The sequence below is a fragment of the Staurois parvus genome, unplaced genomic scaffold (assembly GCF_062004578.1).
Source record: "Staurois parvus isolate SC_StPar_1 unplaced genomic scaffold, SC_StPar_1.0 ptg000362l, whole genome shotgun sequence".
Classification (NCBI taxonomy): Eukaryota; Metazoa; Chordata; class Amphibia; order Anura; family Ranidae; genus Staurois; species Staurois parvus.
In genome coordinates, this window is record NW_028318158.1 from 7,863,834 (window position 1) to 7,883,467 (window position 19,634).

General features: G+C 45.4%; 1 protein-coding gene across 1 annotated transcript in view; it reads left to right on the forward strand.

Annotated features, from left to right (window-relative positions):
• Positions 1-19,634, forward strand: part of DNAH14 (dynein axonemal heavy chain 14) — a 338,071-nt gene that overhangs the window by 248,469 nt on the left and 69,968 nt on the right. Inside the window, exons 59-64 of the mRNA XM_089684997.1 lie at positions 1,484-1,665; positions 5,896-6,004; positions 6,146-6,271; positions 10,672-10,766; positions 11,543-11,702; positions 14,903-15,034. Of these exons, the coding sequence (XP_089541123.1) occupies positions 1,484-1,665; positions 5,896-6,004; positions 6,146-6,271; positions 10,672-10,766; positions 11,543-11,702; positions 14,903-15,034 (804 nt within the window). The remainder of the gene's footprint in view (positions 1-1,483; positions 1,666-5,895; positions 6,005-6,145; positions 6,272-10,671; positions 10,767-11,542; positions 11,703-14,902; positions 15,035-19,634) is intronic.

The window sequence follows — 19,634 nt, forward strand, 5'->3', positions numbered from 1 at the left end:
CTGTGCACTCCTCAGTGATTCAGTGGGATCTAAATTTTGTTCTTTTAGCACTTAAGAAAATTGCCCTTTGAACGTATTAGGGATATGTGTCTGAGCTGGCAAGTGTCTCACTGGCCTCATCCTGTCTCCCTCTTGGTTATACACAAGGATTAGGTGGAGTTGAGGCCTAGAACTTCCTTCCTCCCTAAGGTAGCTTTGCCTTTTACCTCAACCAAAACATCATCTCCAGTTCATCAGAAGGAGATCTTCCTCCATTTCCTGAATATAGTTTGTGCTGTGCATGTCTACCTCACAGCCACTGCTTCAATTAGAAGAACTGACTCCCCCTTTGTTATTCCAGGTGGTGTCCATAAAGGGTAGCCTGCCTCTCATTTATTTTTCAGTGGCTCAGACAAATCATAATTCAGGCCTGTGGGTTTAAAGAAGTTCACCTTTGGAACATGTTACATATTCCACCCATTTTCCCATAGCTGCAGCCACGCCCACCCTCCCCAAATAGCGCAGCCTCGTCGTTAATTCATGGACCTCTGTGAATGAATTATCTGCAAGTCCTGACAACCTTGGCAGCTGTGGGCTTGCAGTTTTCAATGAACTACAATGGCGCTGTGGAGCGCCATGGTAGTTAATTGAAGCTTCCTGTCAGTATATCTGCTTGACCGTACATCCTCTACAGCAAGCAGATATTCTGACAGATCTGCAGGAGACCTGCATGGCATCAGTGATCTACTGATCGCTGGTGCAATGCTTTACAGGGTCATTTGGACACAAATAATAAATGCACATTTTTTGCAGGTAAAAAGCATTGCCCCGCATGGCCGCGCTGCTTTCAAATTTGACAGATAGTACGGGGAAATCTGTCAGAGGGAGGGGGTGGCGGGCGCGGCTGCAGGTATGGGAATATGTTACATGTTCTACCCTAGAAACAGTGGAAACATGTAACATTTTCCATAGGTGAACTTATCCTTTAAGAGTAAGATCCTTAAGGTGGCCCCTTCTCCAGTTGTGCTGTTTTGTTGTTGGTCTGTTAGTGTTTTGTTGCCCACCGTTGGACTGCTTTTTTGGGGAAACTTGAGGGACTGCTTTTTTTTGGGGACTTCCCAATAGTCATTGAATTCCTCTGTCTCTGAATGAGAGCAAGGAAAATGGGATTTTTGTACTCACTGCAAAATCTTTTTTTGTAATTCATTGAGGGACATACTGTATGCCCCATACTAATCATGCTGGGAATAGGAGTGGTTATACAGAGCTGGCATTCTTTTTTCTTCACCTGTATCCAAATCACAGTCCTGTTATACGAAAGTATCCCGCCAGTTACTTGTAAGATATTTTGTTTAAGGGTTTAACATTTGTCTGCTCTTTACAAAACTAAAAACAAAGGTTTTGGCTACGCTTTAACTTTCACTTTAATGAAACTTTTCCATGAAGTGAACTTTGAAAGTAGTAGTGATACTTCTGATAAGTAGATTTGTGGTGTCCTCTGCAGGGTCTTCAGGACGGGATTGCTCAAGCCTGTGTCGCCATTCACAAAAGTGTTTCCAGCAAAGCAGAACAATATTTGAGGGAGAGCAGAAGACATTATTATGTGACCCCTCAAAGCTACCTGAGTTTCATAGACACTTTCTCAAACATCCTACAGACCAAGAGACAAACACTGACCACAGACAGGTAAAGGACTCTACTAACTAGTAATAATAATTGAATGTCTACTGTCTGCCATTCTTGGCAATGTGTCCCTTTAATAAGTCTAGCTGTGTATAGTGACAGCACCTACATAAACTGTTAGTTATTCTAGATGGGAAACATATGGAGCCACAATTGTCCAGCGGACAAAAAACATTTTTGATCTGCTTTGGCTGACTACCTCTACATCCTTTGCCATACTCTTGTGTTGTTATAATCATAACAATCCTATTTCAGTATAATTGCTGATAAATATAGAGACCCCATTTAATAAAATCCCTGTCTCCTAATTCTCTCCCAATTGTGCGTCTGTTGTTACCCTGTCACACAGACAGTGGCGGTAGAGAGAATGCTGGAGATCAGCAAAATGATGCAACAAAGCCTATAGAATAGGTGAAAATAAGTATGTTATTTTTAACGTGAAACTACAGGCAAAAATATAAGTCCTGCTAGATCACTTCAGGCTTGTCCCTTCTGCAGGTAAATGTAAAACATTAAAGATAAATACCTATACTGTTTAAACTGTCTCACCCTGCTCTGCACATTGTCAGTTGCTCTCTATTTTTCAGCACTGTGCCAAAAATGTAGGGGCTGACCTGCTGAGAGCTTAAAGATTTAATGCTGCTCAGGGGCTCTTGGCTTCAACAAAATGGAAACCCCCGGCAAGAAATAAAGGAACAATGCTGAAGGCACACAGTAATTTTAGTAGCATAATTACTAAAGTGCAATGGAATGTATGTTCCTTGCTAAAGAACATTATTTTTTATCAAGGTGTTTTGGGTAAAGGTCCACTTTAAAAGTCAATTGTGTATGAGGCAGAGAGATAACAAAATGCTTTTAATAGTATATTGAACAGGCCAGAAGGGACCAAATCAGAGACGTTTATTGTTAGGGCTTACGTACACTTTAAGGGTTTGCTTAAATGTCAAGCAAGTGTGATTGGAAAGGTTCACAGATAATCAGCAGTTGTGTTTTGTTTCTAAAGGAGGGGGTCATATATGAGGGTTTGTTCTTCCAGACACTTAAAAGAATGGATGTACTGAATAGAAACGATTTATAGTTGCTGGTATTGGATCACCCAGGTGTGTGGAGCAACATATTTTCCTAATCGTACTTTACAAGACACCTAGGATTTAGATATTCGTGACAACTTGGGTTAGACTGCTACCTTCAGGTGAAAGGACACTGGCCAAAAAAGGCAGGAATCCCCACCCACACACAACCCCTCCCAACTCAACTAAGTCTCAGTTTTTTATCTAGTGTCCTTAGGTGATAGATTTGCCTCAGTGTCTTTCTGAAGATCTCTCACATGGGCTTTGTTTCATAAATTCTGACCCCTGATGGAACAGAGGTGGAATTCTCCAGATCAGGCCAAGAGGGACTGGACCTGGACCCAACAAGCAAGAGCAGGGACAGTCTGTAACACTGCCAGCTGGTGCTGATGATGTTATGCGCAGTTTGTGCATACGTCAGTGCTGTTTACCGGTTTCCTGGGGCAGGAGTGACACCTCCAGCTCCATACAGCAAGTGATTTTACAGAATACAGCACCTGCACATTGCAGCTTATGGGGTACAGCAAATATTGGGGACACCTGATTAGGGGCTGACTGCCAATACAGTGTTTGCCTGTGCCTACATGCCTCACAGCTGAAGAACAATAGTGTGGGCTTCCAAATCCCTCTGTCAGATAAGGAGGATCCCCCCATGCACAGTTCTTCCTTCAGTGACTCCCCTAAGGGTCAGATTAGCTCTGAATCCCTGCCCTTATCTGGTATATCCACTATCCCAGAGGAACAATCCTCCTTTTTCATTTGTGTTAAGGAAGGAGTTTTCTGCAGCCATATCTGGTTTGTGAGATCGCCTCCCATAGGTACTCACTGGTCTAAAATGCCTTGGACACAAATTTGGATGCTCTCCTTCCCTTCCTTATGCTTTGTGGAAGGAAAATGTGTCAGAGGAAAATCCTTCAGAAGAGGAAGATGCCATCAGGGATTAGGACTCTTCTGTAGATGAGTCCTCCTAGCAAAAATCTCAGATTCCAAGGCTGTTACAGACACAGATATGGTGGTGCGCACAAACCTGAAGTTACCTCTAACAGAATACTGTTACACTAAAGTCACTGGTTTTGGTTTCCGACAACCACTAAAGGATCCCAAGATTTTTCTGTGCACCCTCACTTACTTTGTATGCTGACTGGGCTCACCACTGAAGAGTTTTGCCCATTAGTACCCCATGGAGGATGAATTCTTCAAGGAATCGGGCTATTTTCTGCTGTTTAAAGACACAACAGGTAAGAGGTTAGAGGCCCTCTTTAAGGCCTCCTTTTCTCTGGTTACAGCAGCCTTCAGTGACTGTAGTGGGAATTTGCAAAGCCCTTAAGGTCTGGGCAAAAAGCATGCATTTGGTAGTGCTTGGAAGATTTTCTGAGAACTATGAGTTTCTCAGTAAATTCTCTGAACGATCCGATATGGCAGCTTTCAAGAGTGGGCACAATGACTGTCCATATGAGAATGATTCTATGGCTCAAGTGTTGGTTAGGGCAACTTTTCTTCAAATTGAAAGTCTTCCATTTGAGGGCAAATGCTTGTTTTGTTTGAACCGTCCTTGGATACCTTCATCCAGAAGGTTACTGTAAGTAGAAGCACGCTTTTGCCTCTGAAGAAGAAACGGAAAATGACAAGTCATAAGTCAGTAACTCCTTCATAATCCAAGAAGTGTTCCTTTCATAAGCAACCAGCCTCGGGCTCTAAACAGAAGGCTACAAACCAGTTCCTTAAGAATAAGTGGACCCCTAAGTCATCCAATTCAGATTAATCTTCCTCAATGTGAAGGAACAAACCCCACTTGCGTGGGTGAGGGGACATATATTGGCCTTCATGGCCGCTTGGACTCAGGAAGTCATAGACAATTGGATTTGGGATTTTGCTGCTTTCCTCTCACTGTACCCAGTGTGTCAGTGATTCCTGAACATTCAGTTTCAAGCTTCTGCTATCTGGTCATCTCTTATGAGTTCTACAAAGTAGATGTTCATGCTCCTGCGGACGGCAGATTTTGGCTAAAGGTCTTGCAGGTGGCTTTGTAGTTGAGTTCCCTGCTGATCTGTTTTTGGGTGTGTTGGCCTTGTTGCTCTGTTTCCCACCCCACATGTTCACTGCTTTGGAACATCCAGAGAGGTCCTGCATATTTAAGCCCTCTGTGTCCTATGATGTAGGATTAGATTAAGAAATGAGGGTTTTTAGTTTACCTTTTAAAATTCTTTTCTTGGAGTACCTCACAGGACACAGAGATCCCTCCACTCTTGTGTCCTCATTGCATACTAAAAAACTGAGGCTTAGTTGAGCTTGCAGGTGCTATGCCTGGGCAGGGGTTTCTGCCTTTTTTGGCCAGTGTCTGTTCACCTGAAGGTGGCAGTATCACCCCAGTAGTCAGTAATGTCTAAGTCGTTTGTATCCTGTGATGTGCTCCAAGAAAACGATATTAAAGGTAATGAAACAATATAATTTTCTATAGTAAAGACAGATACTCTTATTTTTAAAACTTCTGGTAGCCCTGCAGTGCTTAGAACGTTACTCACCTCAGCTCTGATTACTATAAGGTCCGGTGCTTCCACTAGGCAAACTAGGCAGTCGCCTAGGGCAAACTGCCACCTAGGAACACCTAGGCACAGCACAGGCTGGCACTCTCTCTGTGTGGAACACTGCCACATCGTAAATGATCCTTCAGCTGAGGGGAGGGGTGGCAGAGGGGGAAGAAGAAAGGACAGAGGAAGATGCCAGCAGTGTGTGGGCCGGTGCTGGGTTGCCTGCTGTCACAGCATTTTATCTTCCCCCATTGCCTGGGGAATTCCAGCCTGGGATCTGTCAAAAGCTGTCTTATGGCACTCTATTTTTGCAAAATAAAAGAACTTTAGCAGTTTCATGTTTTGTTGATTTAATATTTTCTACTGTCTTTAATTTTTTTTTGGGGGGGGGCAAGTAGCTGGTTTTGCCTAGTGAGCAAAATAGTCTAGCACTGGCCCTGACTACTGTATCTCTGGTGGTTAATGGCATTACCCTGATAAGTCCTTCGGTCATTTTCTGTCCCTTTGGTGTAGGTCAGTATAAATAGGCAGTATGTCTTGGGCCTCTGTGATGGAGCGACACAGTAGGCAGACTTTCAAACTTTCCAATCAGTACTGTATATGTGTGTGTTATAGTGAATTATTCTTTCTATTAGAAATCGTTTCTATACTGGGCTGTCTAAGCTGTTGGAGGCCTCCTCGTCCATTGAGATCATGCAAGATGAACTGGTGGCTTTGGGACCACAAATAGAGCAAAAAACAAAGGTAAGATGTTGTGATGTCATTATGCTACATACATCACCTGGGAACTTCCTTAGATGAAGGCCTTTTGCCTCACTCAAGGTTAACATACACCAAACTGTTTTTTTTTTATTGTTATTAATATAATGTTTCTCCTTCCTTTAGGAAATTGAGGAATTTATGGCTAAACTCCACAGGGACTCAGTTGTGGTGGAGCAAGTTCGAGCCATCGTAAAGCAGGAAGAAGAGGTGATGGCACAAGAAACCAGAATCGTACAAGAATATGCTGAGGTAACAGGTCTTTACATGTGGGTTGCCATGCACACAAGACCGGATATGACTTTAGACATAAGGGGTCTCTGCCTAAAGTGTCAGAAGCAAAATGGCTGCCACATATACTGTCCCATTATCAGCAAAAATACAGTCATCTCATAGAAGCTTAAGACCCTTTTGCCAGATCATTGATTTTAACAACAATCTTCCCATAAGACTACATGTGCATTGTATGCATGTATGCATGTTATTTATCAGTAAACGCCTCCAGTGGGTAGATATCCAAATTAGCTAAGACTGCTGCTCACTGCCCACATCTTGGATGTGATGTCAACAGCCCCAACAGATTTAGGGCTGTCACTCAAGTAACATTTTGTTGTATTCCATTTTGCTCATCCACTGTTGCTACATAAAAGATTATGTATGGAGGGGAGGGGCAGAGGAGCTAGGCAAGCATAGACAGTAATTGGACACTCTGAGAAGAGGAGAGAGTTATGATGTGCAACCCGGTAGGGGGCTGTACTAGAGAAATAAAAAAAAATGAATGCAAAGAGAAGTGCTGCAAGTAAACTTTTAAAATACTTGGTATTTCTCTACTTTTACCTTCAATTCTTATTTAAATTGTGTCACAACATTCTAAACCAAGTTTAGAGCAGTAAAGCAAGGACATTCTCTCTGTAATAGAGGTGACCCTAGCAGAGGGGTTGCTGTGGGCAGCAAAGGATATGTACAAACAGGCTACAGTGATGGCGATCCATTCTTGTGCATGCAGGAAAATACAACTATGATGCCTTATACAGACTAGACCATAGCAACAGGGGCTGATTCTGGGTCCATGAAATTGGGTGGCATAGATAATTACTCTTCCCCTGGAATAGGGAATATGTGCTAGCCTCAGTCTTTTTTTGATATGTTATGTGTCTCATCTTTTGTTCTAATTCCAAGAAATCTTAAAGTGATATTAAAGGCAATTTTTCTTTTAATAACAGACACCTTTACCTGCTCAGCACAGTGGTTTTGCACAGAGCAGCCCCGATCCCCCTCCCTCCTGCCAAGTTCCCCCTAAGCAAGAAGCTTGCTATGGGGGGTACCCAAACAGATTCACTCCCGAGCCAATGCTCTGTGTCCATTCACACATGGAGCCATGGCTTGGCAGCACCCCGTTTCTCTCCTCATTGGCTCACTGGCTGTAATTGACTTAGCCAATAAGGAGGGAAAGTCCCTGGAGAGCCGAGGCTCTCATGCACGATGGGGCTCAGGTAGGTATTAGGAGGGGCTGAGGGGGCTGCTGCACATAGAAGGTTTTTTAGCTTCATGCATAGAGTGCATGAAAGTAAAAAACTGAGCCTTTACAACCACTATAAAGGAGTTAGGGCAGGGATGTCACACACACTGCACAGCTAGAGCCCAGAGCTCGCTGTAAACTGATTGCTGAGTGAAAAGAAGAACCACACTCCCTGTACACAGGCTCATAGAGAAACATACACAGCTGAAGCTGTAAGTCACCTGTTATGTGCTGGAGGTGGGGCGGCCACCTCCCAGGATGCTGTGGAGGCAGCTTGACCTTGGTGCTTTGGATTTAAACTACTACACACGTTAGAGGGATATGCTTTTTTAATTTTTCTGTTAGAGCTTTACAACCACTGTAAACCCAATCACTAAAATCTGAAATAATCTTTAACATGATAATGAAATTCAAAGGCAATTTTAATCTTTTTATATCTGAAGCTTTCATTAAAGTAATACCCAGTGATCCTGCCATTAGGGCCTGGTTCAGACACTTTCTGTTATAGCAGCGGTTCTCAACCTGGGGGTCGCTACCCCTTTGGGGGTCGAACGACCATTTCCCAGGGGTCGCCTAAGACCATCGGAAAACACATATTTCCAATGGTCTTAGGAACCGAGACACCGCTCCTCTCTCCGGCGATGTGTGGGCGGGATGATACGCTGCTCCTGTCACCTGGCCACACCTCCGGGATCGCTCAGCAGCTCCGCCTCCTCACCGCTGATTGGCCGCCGGAACTGTAGCTCAGGAGAGGCACACAGGCGGCCAATCACCTGCGAGGAGGTGGAGCTTGGAGAGGAGGAGCCGAGCGGCAGCGCGCGTACATCAAAGAAGATCGAGGGAGCTGCCGGAGCGAGTGAAGAGGAGAGCGGCCAGAGAAGGAAGACAGCTGACAGGTAAGTGAGAGAGCGAGCCCAGGCTGTCACTAATACCAACGATGGGGCACTATTCCTCCCCCCACTGACACCAACGATGGGGCACTATTCCTCCCCCCACTGACACCAACGATGGGGCACTATTCCTCCCCCCACTGACACCAACGATGGGGCACTATTCCTCCCCCCACTGACACCAACGATGGGGCACTATTCCTCCCCCCACTGACACCGATGGGACACTATTTCCCCCCCCACTGACACCAACGATGGGGCACTATTCTCCCCTCCACCACACTGACATCAATGATGGGGCACTATTCCTCCCACTGACACCAATGATGGGGCACTATTCCTCCCCCCACTGACACCAACGATGGGACACTATTTCCCCCCCCCCCTGACCCCAATGATGGGGCACTATTCTCCCCTCCACCACACTGACATCAATGATGGGGCACTATTCCTCCCACTGACACCAATGATGGGACACTATTCCTCCCACTGACACCAATGATGGGGCACTATTCCTCCCACTGACACCAATGATGGGGCACTATTCCTCCCACTGACACCAATGATGTGGCACTATTCCCCCCACTGACACCAGTGATGGGGCACTACTCCCACTGACACCAGTGATGGGGCACTACTCCCACTGACACCAGTGATGGGGCACTACTCCCCCCACTGACACCAGTGATGGGGCACTACTCCCCCCACTGACACCAGTGATGGAGCACTATTCCTCCCACTGACACCAATGATGGGGCACTACTCCCCCCACTGACACCAATGATGGGGCACTACTCCCCCCACTGACACCAGTGATGGGGCACTACTCCCCCCACTGACACCAATGATGGGGCACTACTCCCCCCACTGACACCAATGATGGGGCACTATTCTTCCCACTGACAGCAATGATGGGGCACTATTCCTCCCACTGACACCAATGATGGGGCACTATTCCTCCCACTGACACCAATGATGGGGCACTATTCCTCCCACTGACACCAATGATGGGGCACTATTCCTCCCACTGACACCAACGATGGGGCACTATTCCTCCCACTGACACCAACGATGGGGCACTATTCCTCCCACTGACACCAACGATGGGGCACTATTCCTCCCACTGATACCAACGATGGGGCACTATTCCTCCCACTGACACCAGTGATGGGGCACTATTCCTCCCACTGACACCAGTGATGGGGCACTATTCCTCCCACTGACACCAGTGATGGGGCACTATTCCTCCCACTGACACCAGTGATGGGGCACTATTCCTCCCACTGACACCAGTGATGGGGCACTATTCCTCCCACTGACACCAGTGATGGGGCACTATTCCTCCCACTGACACCAACGATGGGGCACTATTCATCCCACTGACATCAGTGATGGGGCACTACTCCTTCCACTGACACCAATGATGTGGCACTACTCCTCCCACTGCAAAATTACAGTTATGAAGTAGCAACGAAAATAATTTTATGGTTGGGGGTCACCACAACATGAGGAACTGTATTAAGGGGTCGCGGCATTAGAAAGGTTGAGAACCACTGTGTTATAGGGTGACAACCCTCTGTGCGTGCTTCCCAATTTTTAGCCTGTCATGCATGCTTTCAGTGGAGAACTTGCTCAGAATTGTTCTGCCACTGTCACAATCAGGAAATGCCATTCATCTAAGATGCAAGAAAGACTGAAAAAAATTACAGTTGTTTGAGTGCTTTAGTAAACTAATTGTCATCCAGTTATGGCTTTAATCTACTTTAAACTTAAAAATAATGTAATTGTTTTGTTCTGATATATTTTATTGCTTTTTTTTCCATAGATAATGGTTATATTGTGAAAGATGTTATTTGGAAAACAATAAATAGAATATTCAGCAACAAAGAAAAGGGAGTTATAATAACCAAGGGGAGCAAGTACCTTACTTCAAGCATAGTACCTCAGAAAAAAATGCAGCGATGACGGTTTTATTTATGCCCTTTATGTCTGAATGGGGCTTTGGCTTCCAGCTGTGGGCTTTCAGAGGCAGTTTTGGGCATGCCTACCTAGCCTGCCGCAGCTCATTGGCTAAAAAGTAATAAAATGGCAAACATGACAGTTTAAAAATATGTAATGTCTTTGCAACCTTAGTAATAAAGTACTAATATAAAGTAATAAAGTACTAAAGTAATAATATAAGGAGAATAAAAGAGTTTTGTTGAATATCAGTGCCTTTTTTTATTTTCTGTGTTGCTTTTCAGCAATCCCAGCAAGAGCTCAGTGAAGTCCTCCCTGCTTTAGCTGAGGCTGTCTCCGCCCTGGATTCCCTGGACAAATCTGACATTTCAGAAGTTAAGTAAGTGACATCACAAAAGCTGTGTCATATTAACCTGAAATTCATTGCGCATGGGCTTCTGAAAACAGTAACCAGGATGTCTTTGGAATTCCTAAATTGGAGCAACAAGCCAAATCAGAGTGAAACTAGAACTCGTGATCTGAGCTGTGTGATTTCTCTGCCATCTAGTAAGGGGAGGGCTGGGCCAGCAGGCATTTTGGAGACTACAATGAAGAAAAAAATTTGGGGCGTGGCCTTGAGTGAAGATGCTCCCCCTTTCTGACCTCAGTCAGGGTAACTGCAGTCAGTTACAAACTATTTGTGGTATTTGTGGCATTTTATTTAGGTAACATTGTATTGTTTTCACAGGGGAACGGTTATCTTTTTTAACCCCTAAAATTTTTAATTGTTTACAGTTAATCCTTTATATTCTGTTTCTTAACATATACAGCACATACATGGGAAAATATGTATCACAATAAACTATGCTCTTTGCAAAACCACCCACTTACCAGGCCTACCAATCAATATCACATACACTTTCTTTAGCCCTCAGAAAACTGTCCCTGCCATGAAAGGGCCAGTTGGTCCTCCTTTTCCCCCAGACCAAAGGTTGCCTGTCCCAGTTCTAACTAGGCCTGTGATATGAGCTAGCAACTGTCTAGTAATACTAACAGATATCAGAAAATTGTGACAGATAGCAAAAGTCAAATGTGGAATAATTGTCACTAAAAAAAATAAATCTCATGTACTCAGCTTTCTTTATTAGAGTTTAACTGTTGAACACTGTCATGCAGAGTGTACACAAATCCTCCAGTCCTGGTACTGACAGTCATGAATGCCGTGTGCGTACTTCTGCAGAAGAAACCTGATTGGGCCACAGCCAAGCTACTCCTTGGAGACCAGGGTTTCCTCAAGAGACTGGTCAACCTTGACAAGGACAGCGTGCCGGAGAAGGTATCATTCCTAAAAGCCAGACCGCTCTCCATCCCCACCAATCAGTGAGAAATGATTGGTTCAGTGTGTAAAATTATTACATGTTACAAAATGTAAATATATACTGTGCTTTATGGGTGTAATCAGTTTAACAGGGAGATGATCAAAGAAAAACCTTCCTATCGCCTAGACCAGTGGTGGGCAACCTTTTTTTTCAACTGAGCCAAATCTCGCCAAAACCACGATTGAAATTTATTTTGAGAGCCACATTTTTAAAACTGAAAATACATCTCCCATATAGTAATTCATCCCCCAGAGTAATTCATCCCCCATATAGTAATTCATCCCCCATAGAGTAATTCATCCCCCATAGAGTAATTCATCCCCCATATAGTAATTCATCCCCCATATAGTAATTCATCCCCCATAGTAATTCATCCCCCATATAGCAATTCATCCCCCATAGCAATTCATCCCCCATATAGTAATTCATCCCCCATATAGTAATTCATCCCCCATATAGTAATTCATCCCCCATATTAATTCATCCCCCATAGTAATTCATCCCCCATAGTAATTCATCCCCCCATAGTAATTCATCCCCCATAGTAATTCATCCCCCATATAGTAATTCATCCCCCATAGTAATTCATCCCCCATATAGTAATTCATCCCCCATATTAATTCATCCCCCATATAGTAATTCATCCCCCATAGTAATTCATCCCCCATAGTAATTCATCCCCCATATAGTAATTCATCCCCCATAGTAATTCATCCCCCCCATAGTAATTCATCTCCCATATAGTAATTCATCTCCCATATAGTAATTCATCCCCCATATAGTAAGTCCCCCATATAGTAAGTCCCCCCCCCATATAGTAAGTCCCCCCCCCATATAGTAAGTCCCCCATATAGTAATTCATCCCCCATATAGTAAGTCCCCCCCCCATATAGTAAGTCCCCCCATATAGTAAGTCTCCCATATAGTAATTCATCCCCCATATAGTAAGTCCCCCCTGTGTCAATTCACTTACCTTTGCTCCGCACATTCCTCTCGCCGTGCTTCCCACGCCGTTCTGGTCTTCAGGGCGGACTGTGAGAGGAGAGGAGTTCGTCACGCTGCCCCGCCTACATCCTGGCTGCCCCGCCTACATCCTGACAGCTGCAGAGTCCTGACTTTTGGGGCGGCCGCCCGAGAGGAGGGAGGGGAGCGGGCGGCCGTCCGAGAGGAGGGAGGGGAGGGGAGGTGAGGGGGCGGCCGCCCTGCACACGCCCGTCCGAGAGGAGGGAGAGGAGGGAGGGGAGCGGGCGCCCAGCACACAGAAGAGCCGCATTTAAGCTTGTAAAGAGCCGCATGTGGCTCGCGAGCCGCGGCTTGCCGACCACTGGCCTAGACCTATAGCAAGGCTATATTCAGTAAATGGTTTCCTGGTTACTGTGTGAATTTGGTATATTTTGGAAATGTGCAGTTAAAGTGAAATTTAGGATTTGGCAGTGGAAAATTAGAGGTTTGAATGCCCTTTTGATATCTTAGATTCTATACCATACCATGAATGTGATGTGTTATACCTGAGCATTTCAGAGATGTAGATGATATTTAGAATTATGTATGGATACCTAGAAATTACACATTATTCGGTGGCAGGCTTCTTTTAAATGGGATGTATAGTACGTACCGATGTAAAAAAGATCAGCCTGGTGTAAATGATCTTATTATTTTGTTTTATTGTTTTTCAGTATATTGTTTCAAATATAATTTGTATCCTGAACTGTGAAAGCTGTGCCCAAAGACAAGCAGTAGGCAAAGGATTAGTGTCTATAGGCTCTCTGCAGCTGATCTTTTCCCCATTACTAATTAATCATGTCCTGGTAGAAGAGCAGAGCTACGCTTGTTCTCAGAGCTGCCCACTTGATGGGGAAATGATAAAGAAGCAGCAGGAGAGGTAGAGGAAACCTATATCCACAGACTGATTGAAGCAGGAGGGAAATTATTACACTGGAAGTCCTCAAGTAAAGCTTCCTCTCCAGCAAAGAGAACATAGCAGCATATTAGTGGCATCACCAAATCTTTCTCCATAAGTGGTGGGATTAGCAGAGACAGCAGCACCTTTGATAATCTCACTGCAGATTTACAGCTATGAGGCCCAAGGAACAGAGTGTGCTCTGCTATTTTTTCAGTAGAAAATGAAGATAAAATTTAGATTTATTATGGTACAATTAACATTTCTAGATGTTCCTATAACATAGTAAATCTTCACTTTTAGTAGTAGTAGAGTAGTGTGGCTATATTTGATACAATAACAAAAGATGTAAAAGCTAGAATGCTTAAATATGAGTCACAACAAAAAATTCCCTTAAAGCTGAACTCCTGGAATTATTTGAATTGCACACTTACATTGGGCCAGCTTGGCACAGTGTACAGTGCCTTGAAAAAGTATTCATACCCCTTGAAATTTTTCACATTTTGTCATGTTACAACCAAAAACCTAAATCTATTTAATTCGGATTTTATGTGATCGACCAATACAAAGTGGCACATAATTGTGAAGCGGAAAGAAAATGAGAAATGGTTTTCAAAATGAAGTATACATTATTATATACCTAATGGACAGCTGGTGAAGCTGGAAATCATTGTAGTAGTCACACTACTACAGTGATAGTCACGATCTTTTGGGCCCTGCTTCGGTTTGATTTGAGCAGCTGCCCCACTGCAAACTGACCTCAGGGGGTTGCTCGCTCAGTGCCACCGCCATTCATACAAAGCCTTGTATTTTTCATGAATGCAAAGCATTCTCTGATTGGACAAGGTAGAGAGGAGGGGCAGTGGAATCATGAATTCCACCCTGTACAGTCAGAGAATACTTGGTATTCACTGAAAAATTGCAGGGCATTTCTATCAATAGCGACCCTCCTGTGGTCAGTGGGGTGTGGGTCAGCTGCTTACATAGAACCTGAGCAGGACCTGGAAGTTTGCAGCTATCACTGACTACTACAGTAATTTACAGTTTCTCCAGCAATCCATCAGGCATAAGATATACATGCATTGTGCTAAACTGGGCCTATGTTAGTATGCATTGCAAATAATTACTGGAGTTCAGTTTTAAGGTAAATATTGCAATTATAACTCAAAATATGTGCTCACTGAGAAAACTATAATTTACCTTTAAATTATGAGCTTGATGTGACTTGATCTATGCTTTCCTATCATCTACTTCCAGGTTTTTTATCAGTTAAAGAAATATACAAGCACCCCAGAGTTTAACCCGCAGAAAGTTGGTTTAGTGTCCACGGCCTGCCGTTCTCTTTGTCAATGGGTGCTGGCTCTAGAGCACTATCATGAAGTCCACAAGGTATGTAGGCTACAAGTTAAAGGAATGAACTGTGCAATGTACAGCTAGGTCCGTATATATTTGCACACGATTTTCGTTTTTTTTTTTCAGGTAATTACTAAAACATATTCAAGCTATAGTTATATGATAGATATGGGCTGAAAATGCACACTCTCAGGTTTAATTTGAGGGTATGTACATCCAAATTGGAGGAAGGGTTTAGGAATTACAGCTCTTAATAATAGCCATTCCCCCGGACGGATGAAACTAAGATTAATCTGTACCAGAATGACGGTAAGAAAAAAGTGTGGAGAAGGCTTGGAACAGCTCATGATCCAAAGCACACAACGTCAGCTGTAAAACATGGTGGAGGCAGTGTGATGGCATGGGCATGCATGGCTTCTAGTGGCACTGGGTCATTGGTGTTTATTGATGATATGACAGAAGCAGCCGGATGAATTCTGCAGTGTTTAGAGATATACTGTCAGCCTAGATTCAGCCAAATGCAGCAAAGTTGATTTGATGGCGCTTCACAGTACAGATGGACAATGATCCAAAACACAGTGCAAAAGCAACCCAGGAGCTTTTGAAGGAAAAGAAGTAGAATATTCTGCAATGGACGAGTCAATCACCTGATCTCAACCCAATTTAGCGTGCATTTCAGTTGCTGAAGGCAAAACTAAAGGCAGAAAGACCCACAAACAAAGAACAACTGAATACAGCTGCAATTGGAGCCTGGCAAAGCATCAGAAAGGAGGAAACCCAGTCTTTGGTAATGTCCATGGGTTCCCGTCCTCAGCAGTCATTGCCAGTAAAGGATTTTCAACAAAATATCAAAAATGAACATTTTATTTATGATTATTTTTATTTGTCCAATTACATTTGAGCCCCTGAAAATGGAGGGACTGTGTATAAAAATGGTTGCAGTTCCTAAAATTTGTACTTTGTATTTATGTTTAAGCCCTTGAATTAAAGCTGAAAGTCTACACTTCAAATTCATTTGGATTGTTTCGTTTTAATATATTCTGGTGGCATACAGAGCCAAAAGTATGAAAATTGTGCCTGTGTCCACATATATACAGTGAAGGAAATAAGTATTTAATCCCCTGCTGATTTTGAATGTTTGCCCACTCACAAAGAAATGATCAGTCTAAAAATCGAATAGTAGGTGTATTGTAACATAGAGACAGAATAGAAACAAAAAAATCTAAAGAAATTTATGTCTAACAAATTATGCACTGATTTGAATGTTCATGAGAGAAATAAGTAATTGATCCTCTTCACAAAACGTGACTTAGTACTTGGTGGCAATCTGTGAGGGACCGCTGAGCGGCACCACTAGCACTCCACTGGTCAGGCGTGCCCAGAGCGCGGAGTCTAAGCCCCAGGGTACTTGTTCACCAGGGCCCCTGATGGTGGGGATGGACTTGTAGTACCCCGAGACCAGGTCGCCACTACTGAGCACACCTGTCAGTGGTAGGGGTGTTCGCCAGGGGCTCCAACCAGGGAGAGCCAGATGTGAGGAGGTCGGGTGACCCCGATGGGATGGATGGATGGCTGAGCAAGTGCAAAGTCAGACAGGCCGAGTTGGTAACGTAGAGGACGGTAAGGTACAAGGGAGCAGGCAGAGAATCGTCGGGTCACACGCCAGGTCAGCAACAGTAGGTCAGATCTAATGAGGGGCATCCAGGGAGAGAGGTCAGGCAAAGCAAGGGTCTGGGCAGGAGAAATCAGCAGGTCAAGAACAATCCGGGTCAATAAACTTACAAGGCACAGGTTCAGAATCACAGGAAGCAGGTAAGACCAGAAGGCAACGAAATGACAGCTCAGGGACATTTAAATATCCCGCCCTGCGCTGCCATTGGTGCCCAGCGGGCAGCCGCGGCTTCTACTGCGCATGCGCGAACTCGAACGCCGCGGCCGGCCCGGACCTAGTGCCCGTGTACAGGGCGGAGCAGTGCGCCTGCGCCGGGACCATCGCGGCAGGGATCGAGGGGATCCCTGACATTGCCCCCCCCCCTACGGGCAACCTCCGGATGCCCACCCGATCTCTCCACCACGGGTGATCACAAAGAAACCTCCGGACAAGTCTAGGTGCATGGACATTATGGGCTGGTTCCCACGAATTGTCCTCAGGGCCATAGCCCTTCCACTTGATGAGAAATTGGGTCTGGCCCCCCCTTCGTCGGCACTTCAGGATTGCCTCCACCTCGAATTCTTCTTCCTCTTCAACTGTTACGGCCTCCGGGGGCCTGGATTCCCGTTCCGGGAAGGCATCAGGGACTACCGGCTTCAACAGGGACACGTGGAAGACAGGGTGGATCTTGAGTGTCTCAGGGAGAACAAGTTCATAGGCCACTTCATTGACCATCCGTTTGATGCAAAAAGGGCCTATAAATTTAGGTCCCAACTTTTTTGACGGGCAGAGCATCCTCAAGTTCGATGTAGCCAGCCAAACCTTCTCTCCGGGCCGCAACACCAGATCCCCTCTTCGCTTCCTATTAAAAGCCCTCTTGTAGTCTTCTTGGGCTTGACGGATGGCTTCCTGTAGTTTTTTATTGTTTGAAGTGAAAAAGGTTAGTGCATCCTGTGTCGCTGGAATTGGGCATTCCGGGACTAAATCCAGGAGGAAGACAGGGTGAAACCCATAGTTGGAGAAGAACGGGGACTGCCCTGTTGCAGAATGGCAAGCGTTGTTGTACGCGAATTCCGTCAAAGGGAGAAGTGGCACCCAGTCGTCCTGAGAGAATGAAGTGTAGCATCGCAGGTATTGCTCTAGGGTCTGATTGGTCCTTTCGGTCTGACCATTGGTCTGAGGGTGAAATGCCGAGGAAAGGGATAGCTTGATATCCAGGGCTTTGCACAATGCCCTCCAAAATCTCGAGGTAAACTGCACCCCTCGGTCCGAGAAGATGTCTTCGGGAACCCCATGCAGTCTAACGACCTCTCGAATAAAAACTTGCGCCGTCTCGGCTGCTGATGGAGTCTTCCGTAAAGGAATGAAATGGGCCATCTTGGATAAGCGGTCCACGACCATGAGAATTGCTGTGTGGTCCAGTGAAGGTGGAAGCTCGACTATGAAGTCCATAGCGATTTTCTGCCAGGGCCGTTCAGGGATGGGTAATGGACGTAGCAGGCCCCACGCCTTATTTCTTGAAGGCTTGTTCCGCTGGCAGATGGCACAGGAGCCCACGTAACTTTTACAATCCTTGGCCATGTCCGGCCACCAGAAGGAACGTCGGAGAAGTTCCTGGGTCTTGACCGGGCCAAAATGTCCTGCCATCGAGTGGTCATGGCAATGTCCCAAGACTAAGGTTCGGGCATCCTCCGGCACCACAATCCGGTCCTCCCTCCATAGGAGTCCCCCCTTGTTCTGGAGGGGCGCCCCATCGGAGGTAGACATCGCTGTGGACGCTCTCAGGATCTCGGAGCGAAGGTTCGTCTGGAGGGCCAAGAAGTTCCCCGCAGGCAGAATAGTGTCAGGCACTGGGATCTCCTTGGCGTCCTCCTACATATGTGACAACGCGTCTGGCTTCGTGTTTTTTGATCCCGGCCTGTATGTGATGTGGAACTGGAACCTCAAGAAAAACAATGCCCATCTTGCTTGTCGTGGGCGCAGACGTTTGGCCGTCCTCAGATATTCCAGGTTCTTGTGGACCGTGAATATCAGGATGGGATGTGAGGCACCTTCCAGCAGGTACCTCCATTCTTCTAATGCGGTCTTGATAGCCAGTAGTTCTCGATCCCCAATGTCGTAGTTCTTCTCCGCAGGGGTAAGTTTCCGTGAGAAGAATGCTACTGGGTGAAGTAATTCCTTGGTGCCCTTCCGCTGGGAAAGGATGGAGCCAACCGCGTTTTCTGACGCATCTACTTCTAAGATGTAGGGCAGGGAGGCGTCGGGATGACCCAGAATGGGTGCCGAGGTAAATAACTTCTTTAGTGCTTCAAAAGCTTCCTGTGCCTCTGGCGTCCATCTGAATCGTGTCCCAAGCTTGGTTAACTGAGTGATGGGGGAGACCAGACCCGAAAAGTTCTTGATGAACTTCCGGTAGAAGTTTGCGAACCCGATAAAACGTTGGACGCTTTTCCTGTCCGTGGGTTCAGGCCAATCTAGGATCGCAGAGACCTTCTGAGGGTCCATTGCGACCCCCGTGGTGGAGATAATCAGACCCAGAAATGTAACGCTAGCCTGTTCAAAGCAACATTTCTCTGCTTTAGCGTACAACCCGTGCTGCCGCAACCGCCCCAACACCTTTGTTACATGTACCCTGTGCTCCCCCAGGGAGGATGAGAAAATCAAAATGTCGTCTAAGTAGACGATGACAAAGATGTCCAGGAAGTCCCTAAAGATGTCGTTTACAAAGTGCTGGAAGGTGGCCGGCGCATTGCACAACCCGAAAGGCATGACCAGGTATTCGAAATGGCCGAAACGGGTGCGGAAGGCCGTTTTCCACTCATCCCCCTCCCTTATGCGAACCAAGTTGTAGGCTCCCCTTAAGTCCAGCTTGGTAAATACTACTGCAGCTTTTAAGCTCTGGAATAATTCTGGTACCAGTGGTAATGGGTAACGATTTTTGATTGTGACCCTATTCAGCTCCCGATAGTCAATACATGGCCTCAA